Here is a 26,445-nt window from a genome sequence, read left to right as displayed (position 1 = left end):
ATGAAGTGCGAACAGGGTGGTTCGAGGTTTAGTTGGTTCGTGAGAGTTGGTTTTATTCTATCGGTGGTTACTTGTTCTTTTTTCGGGTGCACACTAGCTTCGACTTTTGAAAATTCGACGTTCGTCGAGCGATGTCGAGTGGATTGCAGCGTGTACAAGGATTTTACTACCTGTGGAAAGTACAGAGTCGTCAGGTGGCTCCATGATGTCGCGAGAGAGAAGGTACGAAGGACAGTGTAACGCGAATTTGAGAAATTTGGGAGATAATCTTTTTTCGCGAGATTTTTCTTGGAGAACTAGAGTTCGATGACTTAACGATTTCCTCTCGGGACTATTATTATCATCCACGTTCGTGCAACGGCGAGAGTATCGACACACAATCCTCCGTCATTCACTTTCTTGTGCTTTTACTTTTTAATTACCATTGTCGACATCGAGACCGAGCTGTCGTGGTCTAGATATCCTCAATTCGCCCCCATTTTGTCAGATCAAACGGGACAGATTGAACGAAAGAAAATTAGCAGCGCTAACGTTGAAAGATTACAGTAATTTCGAGACATGACAGTTCTAACGAATCATCTCTCTGCTTAGTTTTATATCCGAGTCACAGTTTATCCTTGTACCTCAGGAGTTCAGTTACGGCGCCTTCCGCATAGTGAGAATTCCATCCATGCCGCGACAGACTGTCCTCCCCAAATTTCCTCAGTCTCGAGTGTTCAAAAGCGGCGCGATCGAGATTTTAAACTTCGTCAGAGACGCTGTGGAGGATATTCTGACGAAAAGAGCTTTGGTTTACACCGTCGACAACTCTCTGTCCTCGAGAAGCTTCGGTAGCTCGCCTATGATCATGGACGAGGACGAGTTCTCTCAGATGCAGAGCAGAAAAGAGTCTGAAGGTACAAGTGAACACTTGAACACGCAGGAATGTCACATCTTCCAGTTTCTACATCTGTGAGTTTCCAACAGGTGACTGGAGGATCTTCAAGAAGAAGAAATCCCTGATCCTTCCGATTCTGATCCTTCTGAACCTTCTCAAGCTGAAGTTACTGCTTATCCCAATCTTCCTCGGTGTTCATTTCATCAAAAAACTGTTGGTACTTGGTTCCCTTGTTGCTCCGTCGATATTGTCGCATCTGAAGATCTGCAAGGTTGGACCGCCTCATCCTCAACAAACCTATCCCTATCACACTTGGTCAACAGCCGCCGAAGCGCCTATCGACTATCCGACAGGTAAAGGAACCAGGACAATTTAACGTTTTTCTCCGTGTCACGCTTCGTTATTTCGGGACGATGAAAATTATACCGGATTATGGAGGTCTTTGGGTGGGTCCAGGAGGGTTGAAGTGACCGTGACGAGTGCTCGATGACACAATATTTCTCGTCACCGCTAATCTATTACAGTTACATCACACTCGATGATTTCTGGTTACCAAATAGCCATTTTACATACGACGACTGGAGTAGATGACGATAATTTTGATAATTATACGACGATCTATGGAGCAGGGATAATTTCAGCGTCGCTCGAGTCTGACGATTGCTTGCTCCATAAACTGTGTCGTTTAAAGGCCAAGTTTTCGTGATTCGAATTGAGGGAGGAGATTTAATTTTGTATTTTCTGTATTTTTCGTAGGATACGGTCAGGAGGATGCCTGGGCTCATAGGAACGATATACAAAGCAATATTGCTTATCTGGGTTACAATGGATTCCGTAACCCTTACGGATGAGGCTGAAAAATCGACGATAAATTACTCAACAACTCCTTCCATTCGTCGAATGAAGATGCACGACAGCGTAGATCTGTCTGATTTTCTCTCTTAGCAACTTTCGACCGCGTTCTCCACGTGCTTCGCGGCTCACCGATCCCCTTTCTTCGTTCCTAAACATCCTGATCGGGCGATGACAGGCGCGAGTAGGCTTCGTGTTAACGATGACTATCGGTTGTGGAGAAAAATCCTCGCTGAAATGACTTTCACGCGCCGTGGCTGCCGTTAGAAAAGCGTTTCAAATCTCGAAATAAACCGAATTTAGAAATTTGACAAAATTGACCAATGCGAACAAACACGCTTTTAAATAGAATGATATATAATACAAAAAGTATATCAATATCCTGATGAAACATGGAAGTTGAGCCAGGCTAGAATCGTCGTTAAATAAATAACGAAGATTAAGGAAAAAGGATATCGAAATCACGAAACATTCACTTCTTTCACTCATTTGAAGCGGCACGCGAGGCTTCGAATGTCACTCGCGGGTAAATTATGTATAGTTGATGGAAGCAACGTGGTGAACTCTTAAATTGAAGCTTTATGTTGAGACACTGATTACTGTAGCTTTACCTAAGGCCATGCATCACTTTTAAATTGATATTTAAAATTTCTATTAACAATAATAATTGCGGTATAGCTAAAAATTATCCTGCAGCTCTTAGGTATAAAGACGCAGAGAAATGTTTTAAATATACTGTAATTAGAAAAAAAATTCTGAGTTGCCATGGAACAGCCATAAACGAGGCTAAAGCTCCTTATTTCTCCTAAAGCTCCGAATTTTTGATTCGTGATGAATTTTGAGTTTGTACTATGCTGATTCCATTGACTGTACAATAAATGCACGACCGTAGCTCGCGTGATGTCATCGCCGTGCACTTCCTGGATTATGATAATGGCTATGCAGGGCTGAAGTATGCAAGCATGGGGACGTTGGAGAACATGGAGAACGCGTACCTAGAGTAGCGATCGTTCCTGACTGATACGTAGTGTTAGAGACTTATTTTGATAGAAATAAAGCGGAGAGAAAAGGAATATTGTTGTAATTATCCAATCTCTTTTGTATTGCGTAATATAAGGATCGGTATGAGGTATTACTGGTGCAGGAAAATGTGCTTCATTACGGCAAAGTCTTCTCATTCAGACAGACATTTGCACGCAGTGGTTATTACAGTAATTACGAGGAAGTGTGGTCCACTGTGACGATGACTTCTGACTCGTGAACAGTAAGCGGTTGAACGGAGGGAACGACACTTGCTGTACAAGTCTGAATTCGTTTAGATTACTATGCATTGATAACATGTTCAGTGTGGGTCTCGGTGTGTGATTGGTTACTGTTTATTGAGGTATTCCGAATTTCCTGTATTTTATCCGTTGAAATAATGAAATGAATTGCCTGCGATTTACTTGATACCTGCACACATAGGAATGTAAGCTTTGGGAGCTAGGAACTTGTTCATCCTGCCTTTGGAATTGAAGAAAAATATAAACTACCCTTTGGGACTTTGCTACCATTTTTAGTGAAAATTTGGAACAATTTTTCTGAAGCCTCCATCTTCCAAATTTTCAAATTCTTTACGCCTTTCAATCTCCTAAATTTTTTTAAGTCATTCGTGTCTTCTAAATTGTCAAATTTTTTCAAATCCTTCATCCTTAAATTTTTCACAATCCTGCACCTCTTCTAAATTTCCGGATTTTTCTAGATTCTTCACCTTTTCCAAAGTCTTAATCTTTTGCAAAACCCTCATGCCTTTGAAATTTCCAAATTTTTTCACATTCTTCACATTTTCTAACCTCCCATAGTTTTCCAAATCTTTCACCCTCTCCAAATTCCCAAAGTTTTTCAAATCTTTCACATTTTCCAAAGTCCCATATTTTTCAAAATCCTTCATCTCTTCCAAAGTCCCAAATTTTCTAAATTCCCAAATTTTTCCAAATCCCTCACTTCTTTCAAATTTCAAATTTGGTATCTTTCACATTTCCTAAACTCCCAGATTTTTCCAAATCTTTCACATTTTCCAAACTCCCAAAGTTCTCAAAATCCTTCATCTCTTCCAAACTCCCAAATTTTTCCAAATTCTTCGCCCGTTCAAAGTCCACGAACTCCGTGCGACCCCCGACCGAAAACCAAACCGATTGATCGTCCGCCGAGCGTCACTCGGGCAGGTGAACGCGGCGGCAATGGTCAAGGTCGGCCCGCTGGAAACTCGAAAGAGGCGCGCCGGCCTCTGGTGACCTACTGACAGATTTGGACGATCGCCCCGGTGTGGACGCGTGTATGCACGCACGCAGTCACGATCGACAGACCGTTATCGGGCCGCAGACTAGGCGGATGTGGCGCGCTTGTCCGCGCTCTGCTCGGCTCCGCGGGCGAGCATCGTGTTCCACGCGATACCCGCTAACCATCCGCCGCCATTAATCACAATGATCCGGACAATCGGCTGAAACAGTCGCGCGAGGCACAGCGGACACGCAGCCCTGCACTCGTCTCGCCATCGCTCGACCGTTACGTTAGAACCGGAGTATTAACATAACGGCACGTGTACTACCGATACTACGCCATACCAATTGCGAAACAGACGAATAGCGCCTCGATCGACGCTCGATTTCTGCTACCATTTCGCTTATGATTTTTCAACCAACTCACCGGAATGGTCCTTTGAACTCACGAGAGAACTGATCGAACGTAATCGTCCACATTGAAGAGATTTTCGACCCTTAACCATTCGACAGTTTATCCCTAACTGTTTAGCTCAAGAGAGACTCTTAGGAAGAAAGTTGAAGAGGGACGAGTTGTTTTAACAACGATCACACAAATATACATTTTCTTGACCATATTCCGCAATTTTATTAGACTGTTAAAGTGTCAAATTTTGGGGTTGAAAACATATTTTTCAAGTATCTCAGAAACCAGGGAATGTAACAAAAAATTTCTTCGTCTAAATTGTGTATTTTCAAATAAAGAATGGATTACTGAAGTATGCGTGTGTGCACAAATAAGTGCGTTTTTATTAATTTAACAGCATCATCTTAGAAGGCATGGAAAGCCATTAAATTTTTATTATAAACATTTTTTCAAATCTATTAGAGTTTCAAAGGTATGCAGGGAAGTAAGGTAACACTTATCTTTATTCAAGGGCTGTTTTCACCCCGAAGAACCAACAAAGAGCCCCTATAAACCTACAAAGTTTCAAAAAAATTGGAATCTTTCCGTTACCGAAGTTCCCTTGTGAAAAATATATTTTTTTTAATCGTCATATATAATCGTCTGTGATTTGGGTACGTTCCTTTGTGAAATGGTTAGATAGAGATAGAATAGATTGCGCATCAGAGAAAGTTGTTCAGGTCGAGCTTTTCTTGCTCTCCAACAATCCCATCTTCAATTTAAAACAAAAAACCGTCTCTCCTCCTTTCGTACAATTTCTCAATTAAAAGGAGCACAGAAATTTGTATTACTTTTCAAGTTCTGTATGTCAGCGATGAAAAACAAGCAAGCTTCCCGGATACGGGTGCTAAATATTTCCAGCCGATAAACTTACTCGCTACTTTTTATAACTTACTGCTTCACATTAAAATCATCATTATACGTTACATTTCCTTAAACTGCGCTATCGAAGTTTTAATAAAAAATCAGATAAAACGAATCACCGCAGGAGGCCGTTAAACCTCCGTATAGTCGGAAGAGGTCATTCTACAAGATTTACACACGCGTGTACGCAAAGTCCCCAAGGGGGATCCCATCGAAACTGGAAGGAGTGGTGGAGCACTTTCTAAAACCGGTCGGCTTTTTCGTTTTGCTCCCATTTCCGAAGCTTCTCCTTTTTCGAGTCGGTCTACCTTCGCCCCGTGGGCTGATCGCGAGATAGACGTGTTCCGTAACGTAGAATCACGCGTGGAACGGAATCTTCTCCTTTGGAACAACAACGCGATTTCCGTTTGCCACGTTTTGCACGGTCCATTTGTAAACCGATGTCTGGCTATCTCCTTGGTCGTTTTTAGGAATCTTTGAATTATTCATCCAAGTTCTACGTTGCTTCGTTATCAACAACTTGTCAGCGACCATTAATCGACGATTCACCACGAATTCTGCGAGGTCGGTAACCCACATGAATTCACGATTCCAAGAAAGTGGAGAGAGTCTACGACACACGAGAGAAGAATGTAAAGGAACCTTTAGAAATTTCGATAATCTTATTTATAGCCTCTCACGGTTGTATCGGTAATAGACAGATTCTGTAAGCTACGATATAGGGAGAGTTTGGAAGAGGCTAATTAAATATCTTCTTCTCTTGTAATGAGATGAAAAGTATTTTAGGTGCAATTTAAATGGTATGTGTCGACTGTGGAAGGATATTTTTGGTTTAGGGTTACTATTTTTGCAGTTTTCAAGGCCTGCAATTTTTTTTTTATGTACAAATGTGTATTTCTTCTTTTGCTATGGCTGACTAAATGTGTTCTTATCTTGTGATGACATAAAAAATATTTTATATCCAATTTAAATGGTATCAATCAATTGCAGAAGAACAGTTTTGTTCCAAGATTCTTATTTTTGGAAATTTCAAGGTCTGTAATTTTTTTTTTTATTTATAAATGTGTATTTCTTCTCTTCCTATGGGTACCTAAATGTGTTCTTATCTTGTGATGACATAAAAAATATTTTATATCCAATTTAAATGGTATCAATTGATTGCAAAAGAATATTTCCGTTCCAAGGTTATTATTTTGGGAGTTTTAAAGGTCTCAAATGCTCTTTTTCTATATAAACTGTATTTCTTCTCTTGTGATGACATAAAAAATATTTTAAATGGTATCAATCGATTGCAGAAGAATATTTCTGTTCCTAGGTCACTATTTTTGAACTTTTCAAGGTCTGCAATTTTTTTTTTAATACATAAATGTGTATTTCTTCTTTTGTTGACGTTAAAAATATTTGATATTCAATTTAAGTGGTATCAATCGACAGCAGAAAAATATTTTCGTCCCAAGTTCATTATCTTTACACTTCTCAAGGTCTCTAATATCCTTTTTTTTTAATACATAAATGTGTATTTTCCTCTCTTGCCGACGTTAAAATAATTTGACCATGATATGACCTTTGACACTAAATATTAAAATTACAATAAACGTGAAATTCATTTTTACAAGGATCATTATCTTTAGCAACGATACAGGAGAACCTGTATAACTATAAAAAAAATCATGCCAATCGAACCAACTGGAGGAACGTTCTTTCCTACAGTTTCGTAGCTTCGAGCGGTATTTTCGAGGAACAGGTACCACGAGGAACGACCACTACGAGACTGTTCGAAAAAGAAAGAGGACACTGTGTTCCATCGTGACCCTGTTCCCTCCAAAAAAACACATTTTTGTCGTTTAGGTGTGGTTGTATTTTGTCCGAAGAGACTGCGTAACGATCATGGAGGCGTGCATCGAACGGAAACCTAGCGATCACCGATGAATCATTGTCACGAGGTGAACGTCAACGACTGTTCGATGTCCCGTTTGTTTCTCGGATATGTTTCTTGCCTGTCTCGCGTAATTACCCAGCAGAGACCTTTGACGCTCTGGTATCCGGCGTCAAAATGGATTCGTGCTTGTTTTGCGACAGGCAAACTGCCGAATTGAAGCAATTTGGGGAGGAAACGGACTCAGGATTGTTGCAAGGGAAATGGAGGATCGAATTGGAAATTTTTGGCGACGAAATGGATTCGCGAGTGTTTTGCGAGGAACAGACGATAGAGTTGGAAATTTTTAGCAACGAAATGGATTTACTATTTTAAGAGAAATAGATGACCAAATTGGTAATCTTTGGTGACAAAATGGATTCACAACTGTATCAAGAGAAATGGACGATTGAATTAGATATTTTTGGCGACGAAATGGATTCACGAGTGTTTCGCGAGAAATGGACCATCGAATTGAAAGAAATTTTTCATGACAAAGTGGATTAATCCTTTGTTAAAAGAAATGGACGATTGAATTGGAAATTTTTGGCGACGATACGCATTCACGATAGTTTCGCGAGAAACAGACGGTCGAATCGAAGGAAATTTTTCGAATTGGGATTCATGTCGCTTGGTTAAGGTGAAACACGTGAACAGGATCGTTGTGTTTCAAGGAATCACCGAATCGTCGGTATAAATTCGGGACGCGGTCACAGTGAAATCGCTCGTAAAAGCGCGTACGATGCACGCTGGATTCGTGACCGGTCTGTTTGGACTTCACAAGGCACCCTTTTCCCCTTGTTAGCATCATTAACGTTGACATTTTTTGCTGTTCGCGAGGGGCACTGCACGCTTGAGATGGTTAAGTTAGCTTTGATGGAAATAGGTTTATGTACAGAGTGTTTCCTGTGGCTTTCAGTGTGTATCGTGGTAATTGTATTGATAGAAAAGACAAGTTAGATAAGAGAAAACTTGAAGTTTCTACAAATTTTTGCGCTCGTCAAAACACCAGGTACCCAATTTCGAAATTTCTAGAAAGTCGAAATTTGTCTCAGTAAAATAAAAATAAAATTCAATTTAGATAATGAAGAATCCACGACTGCCGAACTTTTCAATTACAAATCAATTTCAAATTTTTTCTCGTTAAAGAGTTATTTCCCAATTCAAAATTTTTCTCAAAAAAGTAAAAATAAAATTCACGTTCATAGATTAAAATTTCATTGAGATAGTCAAGAATTCACGACTGTCGAATTTTTCAATTACAAAGTAATTTCAAATTTTTTCTCGTTAAAGTTATTTCCCAATTCAAAATTTTTCTCAAAAAAGTAAAAATAAAATTCACGTTCATAGATTAAAATTTCATTGAGATAGTCAAGAATCCACGACTGTCGAATTTTTCAAGTAAAAATAAATTTCAAAGTTTCGACAGAGTTATTTAGGAAGTCGAGACTTATCCGCGTGAAACAAGAACAAAGTTCATTTGGACAGTGAAGAACTCGTCACTGCAGAATTTTTCAATGGGCTACATATTGTTACACGAGAAGATGTTCGCAATTTATTAAGCTACACACCTTATCGGCGCGATCTTTTCGACAGGAAGAAAAAGCCGAAACCGGATTAGCGGCCTACTTGTATGGCCATCCTGAAAATGCGTGGCGATATTTATGTCGATGGTGCAACGACACTTGCTACACACGCGTGTTTTTCCACGCGTCGAAATTTTTTCCACGCGAGTTTGACAAGTTTATTAGGTGTCACGCGCTCGTGGAATCGATTACGATTAGATTTCTCCCTGTGTTTTAACGAACCTCGCACTTAGATATGGCGAACGTAATCGTGAACTCGAAGCTGGATGCATCACCTTTCGCCTTTCTAATTTAGCTGCTTCCAATTCAATTAGCTGCTTCTAGTTACGCGTTTGTACTTTACGAACCATTCAGTGGGTAATTAAATTGTAAGGTACTACAATTAGCCACTGAGAAATGTATTATGGAAATGAACGAATCTTAATTCTCATTTTTCACTCAATTTTCTGTTCTGGTGTTCCTTGCAGAGGGAACTGGAAGGTACTTTTGTACAATTAATTATGAAATTTCACGAATATCACCTTCTATTTTTCGTTTATTCTAATTTTCAATTTAATTTTTCAAAATCATGAATTTTCGCGAACCTCGATTTTCATTTTTCATTTATTCTAATTTTTAATCTTTATATTTCTTGTAGACAGAAACGTGTATAATGTAACATAATAAACTGCATATGTATATTGCATAAAGTAAAATATCCTACCAACGTAATTCTTTATTTTTATTGTATAATACTTTCAATGCAAGGTTTAATAAACCTATTTAACCCTTGACCTTATAGCAACGAATCAAACTCGTGTCACATTTTTAAAGTGCAACAAAAAGAGTGAAATCGGTAACAAAGATTAATATCAATCTCACCTATAAATTAAAAAATGTCAAAAATTAAATTTATCTTAGGCATAGAAATGAATTCTTTCAGATTTTTATGTACAATCAAAGTTTAATTTCAAAAAATTCAAACAAATCACTTATATATAATTTGCATTATTCAAAAATTCAGAAATAATTTCCTTCGCTGTCCATGACCTTTTGCCATTTCTCTGTCAGCTTGCGAACACAGTCGCGATAGAAACTTGTTGGCTCGTGAACCCACTCAAGAAGTATCAATTTCCACACCTAACGCAGCATCTACCATTTTTCACACTAAATACTTCACCTCCATAGCCAAGAAAAAAAATCCCCAAACAACAGCATAATTCAAATTCACCACACACGACGAAATAGTCCGTGCGAACACAATGGACGCCAAAGAAAAAGAAAAAAAAGCAGAATAGAAGACACGTTCCAGAGGAACGTCATCAGCCGAAATTCCAACCGGTGAAATCGTTTCTTCGTTAGACCCGCGTCGAATTCGATCGGTTTTGAATAGAAGAGGACGACGACCGTTCCGTCCAGCAGAGTGAAAGAGACGTGCCAGCCGATCGGCGGGAGCGGAACCGACGAATGAACGAACGTGGAAGAAAGGAAGGTGGAAAGGAACGGACAGAGGGTCGGACAGACGGATGGCCGGGTAACCCAGATCGGATCAGTACGGCCGATCCAACCGAGACTCGCCAGTATCGAGTGAACCGTCGCGCACGATTCCGACGTCTCGATCCTTCCATTCACAAGTTCACAATCGTCGCCATCAGTGTTCAACCACCCATAAAACCCTAAATTTCTATCAAAACAATACTCCCTCCCCCGAAAATTAATTGAACAATCCTCGAAGAATCAATCTTAATCGTTGATGTCATCTACGTGTCGTGACAGTGAGTCCAGACATTTCGGTGAACCAAGTTTCACCGAATTTCCACCAAACCGTCAAACCACAGTGAATCCTACGTTAATCAACTTTCCTCGTCGTCAAAGTGAACCTCTTCACGGTACGTAAAATCTCTTCTTCTTCAAGACCCAACAATTTCAACCTGTCTACGGTCAACATGTAATCCTCCCCTCTTCGCAGTTCCGAGATCCGTTGCACGACCACGAACGTGTGTTGCTTTTATTGTTCCAGGGGACAGTGCACGAGAGCCGCGGACCGAGATGCAGTTATCTTTCGGCAGTAAAAGTAGCTAGCCGCGACAGAGAGTCGAGCGTGAGTGGAGCGAGCGCGGTTGATCGAACGCTGAGGTTAGGCGGAAGATGGGTGGAACCGGGAGAGAAGGTGGCGCGATCGTGTTGATGCTGATGGTCGCGTGGTTCCGGCCGGTACTCGGGGTCAAGGAACACGTGGTGGCCTTGAACGATACCAGTCACCGATCTACGCATCCTTCGATCCGCGGGGAGGCCGTCGAGAACGAGGTTTCGTTCACCAGCGACGAGTTGCCGGAGGATCATCCCCATAGATCGCCTGGAAAACCGACGAAGCTCGAATTGAACGTGAATCAGATGATTCAGACGGACGACAAGTCGATGTATCAGATAGAAGCGACGCGGATGGAGAACGCGACGGCTTCTCCGATGGATTCGACGGTGAATTGCGAGGAGGACGAGACGAAGTCATGCGTGAAGAAGGATCTCTCCGATCTGTTGAACAGGCTGTCGAGGATCGACGAGTATAACGTGACAGAGTCGGTGCAGATCGTTCGTAACAGGGACGTGGTCGCAAGGAAGGACGAAAAAGGTAACGACCAGAGGCCTGCTACGGAGTCAAGCCTACTCGATAGAATTCACCGGTACGCCAGAGAGCACGTAGTAAAGATACGTCTGAGCCAGGACTTAGTAGCCGGTAGAAAAGCTAGAACCTTCTTCAACGGTGAGTCCTCCGATACGGAATTGTGTTCGAGTCACGCTTTCGTAATCTCGCGAGATTGAACGGCAGGCGGGAAGACGGTGTGTTGAAGAATGGGGTTTTTGTTGTTGCCGTTCATATTGCCGCAGAGGATCCGTCTCTGTTAAATCGTACGCCCGCGCGAAAATTGATCTGCTTGTCGCTGTGTTCGCCCGCTGTATGCGCATCGTGGAACGTGCTCCTCGAGTCTGGTAAAACTGGGTCTTGATCGTGGTTGAAATGCTCCTGTACGGTGTCTTCGGTCCAATCACAGGCGTCTGGTTTAATCCTCGCAGATCCGCTTTTTGCACAATCACCGAATCGTCGTTCCTCTTAGGTTCAGCTAGACGATTAAAACGAGGCGGGTCAAGAAAGTAAGGCAAGTTTGCCCAGGTTTTTTCACCCGACTTTCCTAAAACAACGAGCAAAACGCGGAGGCAAAAGAAGAGACGAAATGTACAGCAACTGTGCTCGACTTGTCTCCAGGCTGGAAACTTGCTTCGACGCGCCAATTCTTCGACATTTCTCGTTTCCGTGTTTTGTCATTTTGCGAGTTTTTTCCACGATCGAGGGCCAGAAGAAATTCGCTTCATTGCACGCAGCCATCGCGGCGAAAGTTCGCGTAACAACTGAACGAATCTCACCTTGTCGTACCAACGTTCACACACGCTTCACACACATTACATGATTGGCTTTCTACTAAAAACGTGCTGAGAGAGAGAAAAGGTTAGCTGGGGGTCACCGCTGATTGGCAAATGCGATAAATGTTCGGTTTCACGGTCACCGTAATCACCATTAATCGGTGAAACTTTTCCGACTGTGCTCACTTTGAACATGCGATTTTTCAGATAGAATTACTGTCTACCAGGTTACCCGAGAAGGCGAGAGAAAGAGAGAGAGAAAGTGATAGAGAGAGAGAGAGAGAGATATGCTGGCTGCGGCATGGCTTACAGGACTAACCGCAGGGCTTTAATTTTGCTGGTACTTTTGCTTTCAGCTTTTTTTTTAACAGGATTCGGGCTTGGTTTTCTAGCGTTTGGCCTGAAGAAGCTGCTGTTGCCGTTGATATTCGGCGTGCAGATCATTAAGAGCGTGTTACTGGCGCTTTTCCTGCCAAGTATCATCGGAAGTATCGGTAATATCGTTGGTAAAGGTATGCATTTACTCTACTTACTACAATTCACTATGTAAACACGTACACCGCTGCTTGTTTTCAATATTCCGCACAGAAGGTGTTTAATTTATGGTAATTCACGGTAAACCAAATAATCGAGACGTTTCTACATCGACAATAACCATTTCTCTCGACAGGTGTTTCTTCGTTTGCGCAATCGTCGCACACCACAGCTCAACCGGAGGAGAATTTCGAGTTCAAGGACAACTCCGACTTGTATAACGACGATTATCTCACGAGACAGCCAGTAGGAACGTTACCAGCTTCCGCGATGTACGAAGAAAGTATGATGCAGTCGCAGAAGAGCCCGGAAATTGCTTCGAGATATTCGTTCGTCGATCCTAGAATCACTCACGCTAATGCTATTTCCGATCGCTATTATACCAGACACGTAGCTGCCCACGGACTTTCTAAAAAGCAAGACTTCAAGGTAGCGAATTCAGACAATTTTCAATCTCGTTTCACATCTTCACAAAAAGTTGACGAATTTTTCCAACAGGTATTCCACGAGATTCCAACGAGTTCTTTGCTGCTAACCAACTACGATCCCTTCTATTCTCCGTTACTGTCTCGCCTGGACGCCGTATTTTCTCGCCTGGGCCACACGACAGAGGGTTGCAGAGAGTACGCTGTGTGCGCTATGTATCGAAGCCCGGCTAGATACGCTCCGTACTCGAACCTCGTCTCTGCTCAGTTGTCCAGAGAGTTGAACGAACTGAGAAGACCCAGCAGCGACAACCCCGACGTTCTGAGGTTCTTCCGGTACATGAAAGCAGCCAAAGACGGCCAGGATGGCGTGAAATGCGAAGCAGCGTATGCTAATTGTGCTGTAGCTCAGGAGGATCAGACACTCAGGCAGAATCAAGCGATGCTGGCCACGTATCAGGACATCGACAAGCTGGTCCACGCGAGAAAGTTGTAAGAGAGGAGATAGAACAGCGAGGGTTTTATCCTGGGACTGAAAACTCGATTGAAATCGAAGGATATTGTGTTTTTGGGTGTGAGATTATTTTATTGGTTCTTCTTTATTGTACCTTGGTGTGTACGTGGATTTTCAGCTGATTTTTTCGCGTATTTCTAACTTGGAGATTTGGAGAACCTGGTAATTCCATAGGAAATTTGATTTATTTAAGTAGAAGTCGATTGTTATTTATTTGTTTGGCCTCTGAATGGTTAAATGGGATATTTACACGGTTAACGATTCATTAATTCAAACGTAAGGAGGCCTATGTGCTTTGAGAGATTCATAAGCACACTTTCTATGCAGGCATCGAAGTCTCCGTGTGTTTCTTATGCAGGCATCGAAGTCTCCGCGCGTTTCTTATGCGCGCATCGAAATCTCCGCCGCGCTACCTACTTTGTCCGACGGTTTACACTAACGTTCGTCTCTGTAAGACCTTGTTACATATATTTTCAGGCTTATTGATGCTCGGAATATTCAAAAGACCGGTGAACAAGGCTCAAAGATATTGTCTATTCTATTAACACGTACACATTGGGCACAATAGGACCGATAACACACTCGGTACGTTCGAAAGAGAATCAAAGACAGTTGAAACGCGAGCCAATTTCTCGCAATTGTGTGACAGAGAGGTTAACAACGAAACCACTCGGAAATGATAATCATTACCTCGACCATGATAACGGTACATGCTACCTGGATCCATGTATACCATTACTCGAATGTCGCGTTGTTGCGTAATAGCCAACTTACTATGCACGAAAGTAGGTCCGATAAATGAGCATACGCGACTGGAACCACGCATAATTTACCGTGGATCAATATTTATGGGCGTTTTCACGTGGAATCCTATACTTCGAATTACAACGTAATTCTTTACGACTTGAGTACACTGGCTGGCCTATAAGTCGCTTTATCATTTCAGAATTAAGTGAGTATTTTTTAAAATTTGAAATAAATTTATAAGCTAGAATGGAGGAAATGTTATTGAATTTTTAAATGGTAAAGCGATTTATGGGTTATTCTAAATTTAATCGAGTCAGAATGGAAAATGGTCGCGTCGTGACGTTATCGACGCTTCGATTTTCCATGGAACGAAATGCAACAATTCGCGATTTAGTGATTTAATTCCAATAACGTAGCGAATGATCGTACGACACGGAGCTCGGGACAGCGACGCCTCTTCAGATCCTTCTTTTAACACAGCAATGGCGTCGCCTCGTGTTCCGCGTTCGTTAGTTATTTATTTATTACAGTAGCCATCGTGGCCTGTTAATTTATTAATCAATCTCACGCGAGGTGAACGTTCCCGTATCAATTACGATATTTATTTATTCGATCAGGGTCAGAGTGTCGGCCTAGCGCGGGTCGACGCCAGTTCTTCTTGTACAGTGCGCCAATAAAACGCTGTGAATGCGCTACTACACGCTATAGTATTATTATGCAACCATAAGGAAGACGCTGGGAACGTTTCGTCACTTGGAACCGATAATCGAAGAATTACAGTCCAGTTTCTTGGAAACTTTAGAAGAGATGTACTCGAGAAGTGTAGTATGAAATGTCGAATTTTTAATCATTCACAAATTAAGATTTGCAAAATTCTGAGGTTTTTCGTTTTAACTTAAATTCGTATAACTCGTAGTAAGTTGCACAATGTATCTTCGAATTTAACCCTTTCGTGACTGAATTCTTTTCCTTGAGAATTTCTTATTTGTCTAATGTCTCCAATGGACACTAAATTGAGAGGAATTTTGTTCGACTACTCAAAGGGTAACTCAAGTTTCTTTCGCAATTTTTCTTTGAATTTAACCCTTTCACGACTGAAGTATTTTTCTCAACAATTTGCTATTTATCCATTGTCTCTAATGGACACTAGATTGAGAGGAACTTTTGTACGACTGCTCAAAGGGTGAAGAAATTAAGTTTCATTCCTCCTTGAAAAATTCCACATTTCATATTACACAAGATGCTACACTGACCTTCTGTATCGTGTTAGAAGCACATATACATACATACGGGAGTGTATTTGAGCATTGGACACGAGAGAAAACGAAAGGAGCAGCACGATGACGCACGGTCATGGATTACGAAGGAAAGTCCGACGACTCTGTTTCATGTTCGTCCCTCTTTGTTCAAAACTGGCCAGTTCCGGTCCTATATCCGGGGGCTACTTTCACTTTCAATTTTTAAGCATCTTTTTTTCCCTCTGCTCCCGCGTCAACCCACAGATCTTGCCCTCTCCTCTCTCCTCTCTGTGCGAACGACTCTGTTCGTTCGTATAAATGAAACGGGCGAACGCGAGCGGATGCGTAGCATTGCTCTAAGTTCATCCTGCGGGGTGATTGTCCGTGATTTCGATCGGGATCGCGAGAACATCGGATTCTATCCGCTTCGTTTCTAGAAAGGTGAGAATATCTCGCGATTTTACAGTCTCGGTTAAAAATCGTAAGAGCTGAAATTTTTCTTAGCGCGATTTCAGTGTTAAGGTTGATGCATTGTGGTTGTTGGTAGATCATTCTTGGTAAGATTGATAGGATATTTAAATTGGTAATGTGTTGGTAATTGAATGGTAGGCTGAATGATCTATTCCATTCGAGAGTAACGTTGATCGGTCGGCAGACATTAATATTGCGTGTAGCGAGGAGACTTTAACGAGTGGTAACACTTTCTTAGCGGTTCGTTGCTGGTTAAATTATCTTGGAGTGATTCCGTTAAACTAGAATTTGCCTTGATATTGGGCAATCAATTTTTGAAAATTTTTAATCTACAAAATTTTTGGATGCGTCAGAAATTTAAATTTATTGAAAATTTAAAATCTACGAAATTTTTATATACACCGGAAATTTAAGGTGATTGAAAATTTTAAATCTACGAAATTTTTATATCCATCAGAAATTAAAATTTATTGAAAATTAATTTTGAGTAATTAGAAATGACATTATTCGTCATAAAATTAATTGCACGATAGAGACAGTTTGGAAGGTTATTTAAATTAGAATTATAAGGACAGAAGGCTTTAATTGGATTGGAAATTTGGAAAATTCGGCGTACAGCTATTAAGGAGAGTGCGTGATGAGCATAACGAATGGTATGGAGGCGCGACCGGAATATACAAGGTTACGGACCCGGTTACTTTGAACCGGGAGACCCGATTGGTCCGTCGAGCTAACGGAACATTGGATCTACCGCGCGGTTACGATCGAAGTTGGTCTCTTCAGACACTCGAGTGCGGTTCGTGAATCACGATCAGAGTCATTTTTTCTCCTAAATCGAGGCGAAACGATGTCGTTCCGGAAACCGGTCAGTTGATGGAGTTTGGTAAGCGTCGGAAGTTGATTTTTTCTTTTCAATTATTTATAGTGTCTTTTTTATTGTTTCTGAGCTGTGAAAGGCACAGCTGTTTTGACAGCAAGTGAATGCTACCGTAGGATCTGTCGATGATTGGTTTTATTCGTTTAGTAGATTTGCTGTTTTATTTATTTTGCGTAAAGGATGTTTCGATGGATATTGTTTAACAAGTGGTATGTGTGAAACTAGTGTCGATAAAGAAACGTGACTGCAGGTGCAACGTTCAGGTGAGCAGCATGCGACCAGTGCAGTTGCTGGTAACATACGGTCTGGTGCTGTTCTCGGTGCTGTTGGTACCCTGTTTCTCGGTTACCTTCGAGGATGGCACTTCCGGCGAACGACCCGAAGGACGCGGTAAGATTTGTCGAATTTTTTTTGTTGAAGGTTTGGGTGTTTTGGTATTTGAGGGATTGATATTCTGAAAATTTCTGTATTTGGATGCTTAAAAATTTGAAACTTTTAAACTTTTGACCCTTGAAAATTTATAAATTTGAAAATTCGAAGATTTGAAGATTTGAAGATTTGCAAATTTGAAGATTTGAAAATTCAACAATTCAACAATTCAAATTTAAAGTTTACCTTCCAACAAAATTTGAATTACGCTTCACTTTACCACTCTAAACATTGTCCAATTCTTCTCATCCTTTTCAAATTAAGCAAAATTAAATCAGAATAGAAGATTTGAAGATTTGGACGCTTGAAAATTTTAATATTTGAAAATTCGAATATTTGGAGATTTGAACGCTTGAAAATTCGAGGATTTGAAGACTTGAACGCTTGAAAATTTCAATATTTGAAGATTTCGACGCTTGAAAATTTCAATATTTGAAAGTTCGAATATTTGGAGACTTGACGTTTGAAAATTTGAAGATTTGAAGATTTGGACGCTTGAAAATTTGAATATTTGACGATTTGGACGCTTGAAAATTTGAATATTTGACGATTTGGACGCTTGAAAATTTACAAATTTGAAAACTCGAATATTTGGAGACTTGACGTTTGAAAATTTGAAGATTTGAAGATTTGGACGCTTGAAAATTTACAAATTTGAAAACTCGAGTATTTGAAAATTTGAAACTTAGGAGCAGCAGAATTTCACAAAATAATCATTCCAGAAAACCATGTACCAGAGCCAGAAGGTCCGCTGCCTTTCAACAAGACACGTCAAGGAAAGGGACTTTTCGACTGGATAGGCTTAGGTACAGGTCGAAACGTGGACCCCTACATGGCAAAGACGAATCAGGGCTGCCTGACCGGCGATCTAGCAGAATGTTTCAAATCACAGGCTTTGAGTTACTTCTCCGACTTCTTCGACCACTCTCACTACGACCTGAACGATTACGTGAAGGTCGTTAGGATGTCCAGGGACGTGGTGCAGGAAGTGAATCGTCAGCCGTACGAATACTCCGGCGAAGCAAGGTACAATTCATCCTAAACCAACTAAAAACTCACCCTTCACCGACAATACACAATTTTCCAAAAATTAATTCCTCCATTACTTCAGATCCAGCGACTCCGAATGGGACCAACTGATGAAATTCGCTCTCAGAAAGGCAGAAAAGTTTGTAAAATCCGTAGCCATTGAACTACACATTCCATCGGACCAAACTGGAGAAAACGAAGTTTACGCACCTCGATTTTTAGACGAAATCGCCGACGAAATCGACACTCTAGAAAACAAAAAGGACACTCTCTTCTGTAAATACAATTCTCTCCGAAAAATTACATCTTCTTCCACTTTCAAAGCATCACCGATTCTTCGTTCTCTTCCAACAGCTCGTCACCAACTGAAGAAACTTCTCATCCCAATGCTCATCGTTCTGAAGCTGTTCAAATTGAAACTACTCCTGTTCCTGCCGCTTATTTTAGGCCTGGCGTCCTTCAAGAAGTTCCTCGGCTTCCTAGCGATCGTAATCCCAGGTCTAATTGGCTTCTTCAAGCTCTACAAACCGCTCACGCAAAGTTATCAGCATCCCGCGTACAGTCAAAGCGGTATAGCTTATCCATATTACAAAGATAATTCGAATAATTATCCCTATGGTGAGCCAGAGGTTCACCATGGATCTGAGTATCAAGGTGGATACCACAGGGACACTGTGTCCTATGGACAGGACCTTGCTTATCGAGGCTATCAAGATTACCAGTCGTAGAAGCCCCAAATTTCGAAGGAAATTCCGTTCGCTCTCTTTCTTCGTAGAAGAATTTCATAGTATTATAATTTTTTATCTTTGCAACCCTTAGAAGTGAGAATGACCAATTACGTCGTATATTTTAAGGGTCGTTTTCATTTTTAGAGGATTATTTGTACCTTTACGATGCAAGCTCTCTTTTCCATTGGAAAATCACGCTGTGCAACGATGCCATTTTTGAACAGGCTGTTCAAATTTCTGGGTACAATAGGCTACGGAAATTTTAATTGCACGTATTATTAAGTAGTGTATATATTATTTATGTAGATATTTTTAGAATTATTACCGTCACGTGTTTGCTATTATTTATTATACGGATCGTTTAAATATTGTCAAGTATTAGCGTTAATAAACGGAACTGTCTACGTTATGTATTCTAATGACCACAACTCGTTTAGTCGTGTAACGTAACGTTATCTAATACAAAAGCAGAACGAGAAAACATCCGGAAACCACTTTCTCGTGATTTCAGTAACATCGACGATAGGAACGAAGCTTTCGTTCCTCTACTTGCCACGGTCGTTCCGATCGTTGGTTAATTACATGAACTGACAAAACGGAAATTCCGGGGAAACTGGATCGCCGGGAATGGAAAATAAAAATCTGGGGTGAAGCGGCATTGTCGATTGGAATTTTCAGTGGAATAGGTATGGCGAGAAGAGAATAACAGATGACACGATGAAATTCCTCGACCTGATTTCATTTTCCATTCGTTTCTGATCAATTTCGTTTCTTTAGGATGACACTGGTAACTTTTGTTTCCTGTTCCATGAATTTTTTTAGTGGAAAGTTTCTACTGTATTTCAATTATGATTGACAGGTATTCAGAAGTTGAATTTCAATTCGAAAAACGATCAATTGCATTTCAACGACGATTCAAATTTCAATTATAATTCGAAAAGCTTTCAATTACGTTTGAATGGTAATTCAAAGTTCACACGTAGCTTGGGAAATATTTAATTAAGCTTCAATGATGATTCAAATTTCAATTATAGATAAAAAAAAAATGTTCAATCATGCATCGATGATAGTTGAAAGTTTGATTAGAATTCGAAAGTGTTCAATTATGTTTCAGCGATGATTCAGAGCTCAATTATAATTCAAACATCTCGAGAAGAAGTTGAATTATCATTCGAAAGTGTTCAATCACGTTTCAGCGACGATTCAATGTTCAATTATAATTCGAAAATGGTCAATTACGTTTCAATGATAATTCAGAGATCAAATATAGTTGAAAAATGTTCGTTCAAAGGTCAAATACAATTGAAATATATCAAGAAAAAGTGCAATTATCGCTCAAAGGTGTTCAATTAAATTTCAATAATGATTCAGAGTTCAATTTTAATTGAAAACATGTTCAATTACGTTCCAACGATGATTCAAACTTCAATTATAATTCCGAAAATCTTCAATTACGTTTCAATGCTAATTCAAAGTTCAATTACAATTCAAATATCCAAAGTAAAAGTTCAAACACAATTTCTACACGTGTGTACACTGTTATCGTTTCATTAGGCATGGAAAGCTCCTTCATACGTGTGGAAAATCGCTCGAAAGCGGTCTTGCAGTACCTACAACGTTCCATAAATATCTGACCCCGGAATGGTCGCCAGTTTTTCCGCATTTCTGCGGCTCGTCGTCAATTTTCCCGAGCCGGAAGCCGCGGGGAAATGAGGTCGCCAGCCACAGCTCACAATAAAAGCGAAAAAAAAAGAAACAGAAACCACGTCTGCCCATTTCTTCCTATTAGTTCTATCTCTAAACCTAAATTACCAACATAACCTCGTGTAACTCCGCTTCGCTATCTTCTCCGTTAGAAATAATACTCGAAACCTGACACGAACCTCTCCACGACAAACTAGCCGTCTTTGATCCCGGATTGCCCAAGTAAAAACTAGAATTAATCACATCGCTGCTCGCGTGTCTCGTGAAATACAACCTCGATTAATCAATCGAGCCGTAAATGTTCCCTCCTCTCGACGCGATTTCTCCACTTTTCACCCCTTGACTCGGCAGAAAATAGTGTGTCACCGCGAGGAATTATGTTAATTGCTCTATCGATAATACTCATTTCCACGTTCTCCCTTCGAATTTCTCTCGTCGAGAACGTTAACAACGTTCGAACAGACGGAAAACCAGTCGATCTCGAATAATAACAGCCTCTTCTCCCATTAGATTCCTCCGTGTCGATGGATTTCAACGTCGTTCAACCGTTCTCCGTCTCCTTTCCACGCGAGAGCCTCGAATCGCGTGAAAATCTCGTCGCGAGGATCACGCCTCTCTCTCTCTTCCTCTTCGTCTGTCTTTGTCGCGAGATACAAAAGGGGGAAGGAGCGTGCACGCGGCAACCGGTTCGATGTGATTCTCACTCGCGATCCAGAGAATCGGATGGAACGGACCTGTTGACCAAGTGGCCTCATTCGATCAGAAGACCGGAAGCGGCAAACCGTCCCCAGGCGATACACGGAAAACACGGAAAGCCGGACCAGTGTTGCTTGGCAAAAACGGCAGATTTTGCGAACCAGTTTTGCTATGGTGTCTCGCGATCGAATAGGGCTCTGCCGTTAGGCGTATCGTTCGTGAATTCTTCGCATTCTATCGACCGCTTGGGAAATTCTTCCGCGTCGAATTGATTGGGCATTGCTGGACTGTGGATGTGTGTAAAAATACGGAAAATATGGGGTTCAGTGGTAAATAATGCTGGCTCTTTTAATTAACGAGAAACTCACTTCTTTAATCGAAGAGTGATTATTCTTTTAGAAGAGGTATTGGAAAGATTGTAGATCGGTGGAGAAGTATTGTGTTTAATGCAGAACATTGTACAGGGTGAATTATCTAATGTGATTATTAGATTATTAAATTAGACTTTAGGTTATTCTATTGTTAGTGAACAAATTGACAGTCTTTTTGTCACATAATGTGGTTCAAAGAGAACTTTAAAATGTTTATAGTATATTTCTATAGAAGCTTTGGTAGCTTTAGAACCTCCTAATCTAATCTACATTATTATTTTATATTTACATTTTATTGTATTACTTATCTATCTAATCTATAGATAAATGTACCATAGTACACCCAGTAAAATAATTTGAAAATGATTACAGTACATTCTTATCGAAGCTTTAGTAACTTCAGAACTTCCTAATTCACGTAAGCAACAACACTAATCTATAGATAGATATACCATAGTACAATCAGTAAAATAACAACGTCTCTCATACATTTTGCACTTTTTAACTCTTTCGCGGGTAGCGCCGGTTATATCCGGCATCCACTAAATGCTTCACACTGGCTAACGCCGGTTATATCCCGCATCCACTAAATGCTTCACACTGGCTAGCGCCGGTTATATCCGGCATCCAGTAAGCGCGTCGCATTTGCTCGCGCCTCGACAACTCAAAGTGAAGATTTATTTTAAAATACAGACAACATTCCCTTTGTCCGATACACCCTTAAGTCCTCTGCTGTTCCAACGAAATCCTCTAAGATTTGAAAAAACGCGAGACACTCTTAATGTGTATGGTGTGCACTAATGGCACTACGACCTGTTCGTTAGTGGCGTACCGATGCCTAGTTCCGCCGTCGCGAAAGGGTTAATATACTACAATTACTCGAATAATTAAAAAATTCTCCCTCGCATCAGGTTTCCAAAAGAAGCACAGTTCATTTAAACCTCGTATATCAACCCGGACAAACTTTAAAAAGCACTTGGTCCATTAAAGAATTCTCCTTCTTAAATCTTTCTCACGTCTGGTTCCGAGTTCCTTCGAACCTCCGCGATATTTCATCCGCCGCGACAATTAAAAGAAGACAAACCCGTTCTCGATCCGTAACCACCGACCGCGCCGCGCGCGAGAAGCGTCTAAACGCGCAGAAACGCGGATAGTTTCACTTTTAAACGAGCCGCCATTAATACGCCGCGACGTTGCGATTGAAAGAAGGAAGAAACGAAGAAGTAGAAGAGACAGCTAACCGTTGGAATAGTAATTAACGACACTCGGAGCAAGGCTATCGATGACCTCTCTTCGATGAAATCTTCGACGACGATGACCTTGATACTCGCGTGATTCGCGAAGGGTGAACCGTCGTTTCGTACTCGTTCAACCGAGCCGCGCTAAATCGCGCCGATACGAACGGTATCGCGCTTTGGGGAAAAAAATGAGGGAACAAGGTTACCTGGGAGAAAGTTAACGAAACAGGTAGATATCAGCGGCGTTCGAGCAATGCAAATCGACCAGGGATCACACGTGACCGATGGTGATTCCTGTTTTTTTTTTTTTTCGTTCGGAAGAGAGATTTAATTCTTCTTCTGTGGTTCGTTGTGGTAGAACAGTTTCTATTTGAATTGATTAGATCTTGTGGATGTTGCATGTGATACGGTATGCATGTTCGTGTCTGGTAAATCAGATTCTGACAGAAAGGTGTGTTGAGGTTTATTACAGTTAGGAAGGATTGTTTTTTTGTTTAGTTTATGGTTTGTTGGCTAAGTTTCTTGAGAGGTATGATGGAATTTAGTACGACGATGATTTTTTTGAGGTTTGAATGGAGATAAATTTGATTTTTGTGAGAGTATAGAGATGGAAGGTCATGGAGTTAATTGTAACTGTTAAGTGAGATTGGTTTGCGGAGTTGGTTGAATTCCAGTGTGTTTTAGTTTGTTTATTCCTGATTTTTAACCTCCTGTGTGAAAATTTGAAGATTTGAAGACTTGACTCTTTGAATATTGGAAAATTTGAATATTTATAGATTTGAATGTTTGAAAATTAAAATATTTGGAAATTTTAATATCTGAATATTTGACAATTTGAATATTTGAAGATTTGAAAGCTTAGAAATTTGAATATTTGCCGATTTGGACGTTTGGAAACTTGAAAATTTCGAAATTTTAATGTTTGAACGTTTGAAAATTTGAATATTCGAATATTTGAAAGTTTGAAAATTTGAAAATTTAAATATTTTAATTTTCTTCTTGTCTGGATAAGATATTAAATAATCCTTCTAATAATTTAAATAAATCTCTACTTTGTAATTTATATATAAATAAAATAATTCTCGTTATCCATGAACAACAATGACAACAAATTTTGACCCAAAATGGAGATTTCACCGGAAATCACTCACGCGCAATGTTTAGCTGGACAAATTTTCGTTCTAACGAATCTTTCGTTTGGAATTCGATGTAACGGTCCTCGGACCATACTAAAACACATCTCGGAGACCGTGAGATCGGAGTCGGGAAGGAATAATCGGTTACCATATACGATTCCGCGGCGGCATACTTTTCCTTGTTTTTTCAGCGTCGATCGAACGGTGCCCGAATTGTCAGCGGCACGTTGTGCTGTTGAAAAAAGAAACAAAAATTGGAACGACTGGTTTGGCATTGCGTGCAACGCAACAATGCTTCCGGATTTGTAATGCAAATTGCAGGACGCAATCGCTCGTTTTGGTAGACGAAAGCTTCCGCTTAGGCGCGTTTGCGGTGGGCGAATTTTAAGTTATGCGGATCGGTGATTTAAAAACGATTTGAAATTCCTGCAGCGGGGTCGAGTTTCACCGCGTGATTTACGACGAACATAATTGTACACGCTGAAGAATTTGCATGTCTGCGAGCGCGAGTGCTTAGTAATTTGTGTTATATTAAAGATGACACGTTTCGTGGTTTCGATATAAGAAGATTTTAAATTGGAACGTTTGAAAATTTCACTATTTGAATGTTTGAAATTTTGAGCGATTCGAAATTTTAATATTTGAAAATTTGAAACTTTGAAGCTTTAAGACTTTGAGAATTTGAAAGTTTGAAACTTTGAAACTTTGAGACTTCGAGGCTTTGAGACTTTGAGGCTTTGAGACTTTGAGATTTTGAAACTTTGGAACTTTGAAACTTTGGAAATTTGAGACTTTGAAACTTTGAGACTTTGGAACTTTGGACATTGAAACTTTGAGACATTGAAACTTTGAGACTTTGGTACTTTGAAACTCTGAGACTTTGAGGCTTCGAGACTTTGGAACTTTGAAACTTTGGAAATTTGAGACTTTGATATTTGAGACCTTGAAACTTTGGAAATTTGAAACTTTAAAGCTTTGCAACTTTGAGACTTTGAAACTTTGAGACTTTGGAATATTTGAATACTTGAATTTCTGAAAATTTCAAAATTTCCAAGGTGAGATCGAGTCACAACGTTCGATTACCTCGTTGACGGATAAAAATCGCCGGGAGCTCGACGTGAACCTGTTCGTCCTGCGCGAAAGCAGCCAGCATCAGAAAACGTACTCGATTCAAGAATGAAAAGCGGATATCGTTGTTTTTCTACACGATCTCCCTGTTCAGCCTCCGCTTACTCCGATCTCGACGACGCGAAGGTAAAGCTGAATTCGTGATGTCGTTTGATCATCGGCAATAACTTCAAAAAACGACCAACTGTTCTTCACTACAGAACCGTTCATCATTGGGAACGCAAATGTGGTAATTCTAGTTCTCCCTAACTTTCTAACGTAATTCCTTCAATTCGTCGCGAGTTTGTACAAACCTATAAAATACATAGAACGCAAATAAATTTCACATATACCATAATTGATTTCTAATAAAAAAGAATATCCAACTTTCTATTAATTATTATTATACATTAAAAAGCTAGTCCTTCTTCCAAATAGAAACTTATCGAATTTCTTCCATTTAAATGCACTTTTATTCCCCGTCATTTCACCGTTTAACTCTCTCTCTCTCTCTCTCTCTCTCTCTTTTTCTCTCTCTCTCGAGATTTAGGATAAAACTTGACGCGTGAAACGGTTTTTTCCTTAATTAAACCAGGTGAACGAAGTGATCTGGACGAAGTTGCAGGTTCTCGCGAGCACGAGCCTCGAACTTGGCACACTTCGTCACACACGCCTTCTTCCTGGCGTAATTGTTCCTTGTTACGGCACGCGGTGCCGCGATATTTACTTTCTTTACGAGCGTAATATAACGCTGTGCCCGTTGCTTTCTAGAGTGTTTTTCACCTCGATTCGAGATCTCTCAACAACACGGAATCTGCTGTTTCATGCACGTGTCGCGTCATTCTTTTGTCCCATTGTGCTTCCATTTTCCAGCGTCGATTACCACGAGTCAAGAGGAAAAGTCCGGAAATAAATGTGGGAGGGAATGGAAAAGAGAAAAAGGGTCAGCGTGGCGTATTAAACGAATAAAGAGTCCGTGAAATGGCATTGATAAATCGCAGTCTCCCC

The 26,445-nt window shown here is 40.5% G+C and overlaps 3 protein-coding genes across 3 annotated transcripts; all 3 read left to right on the top strand.

The window, feature by feature from the left end:
* LOC108579973 lies at positions 1–1,728 on the top strand. The gene is made up of 4 exons (XM_017943618.1): positions 1–222; positions 629–896; positions 967–1,230; positions 1,634–1,728. Exons 1-4 carry the CDS (start codon positions 1–3, stop codon positions 1,726–1,728), a joined length of 849 nt encoding a protein of 282 aa, XP_017799107.1.
* Positions 1,729–10,924: 9,196 nt separating this feature from the next.
* LOC108579961 lies at positions 10,925–13,648 on the top strand. Its single transcript, XM_017943606.1, has 4 exons — positions 10,925–11,537; positions 12,586–12,705; positions 12,864–13,156; positions 13,226–13,648. The coding sequence occupies exons 1-4, from the start codon at positions 10,925–10,927 to the stop codon at positions 13,646–13,648; spliced, it is 1,449 nt and encodes a 482-aa protein (XP_017799095.1).
* A 3,623-nt stretch (positions 13,649–17,271) lies between these two features.
* LOC108570396 lies at positions 17,272–19,185 on the top strand. The gene is made up of 4 exons (XM_017932260.1): positions 17,272–17,389; positions 18,151–18,454; positions 18,540–18,733; positions 18,812–19,185. Exons 1-4 carry the CDS (start codon positions 17,272–17,274, stop codon positions 19,183–19,185), a joined length of 990 nt encoding a protein of 329 aa, XP_017787749.1.
* Positions 19,186–26,445: the final 7,260 nt, after the last annotated feature.

Source organism: Habropoda laboriosa, unplaced genomic scaffold, assembly GCF_001263275.1.
Source record: "Habropoda laboriosa isolate 0110345459 unplaced genomic scaffold, ASM126327v1 scaffold23, whole genome shotgun sequence".
Taxonomy (NCBI): domain Eukaryota; kingdom Metazoa; phylum Arthropoda; class Insecta; order Hymenoptera; family Apidae; genus Habropoda; species Habropoda laboriosa.
This window is presented reverse-complemented; position numbering and strand designations above follow the sequence as displayed.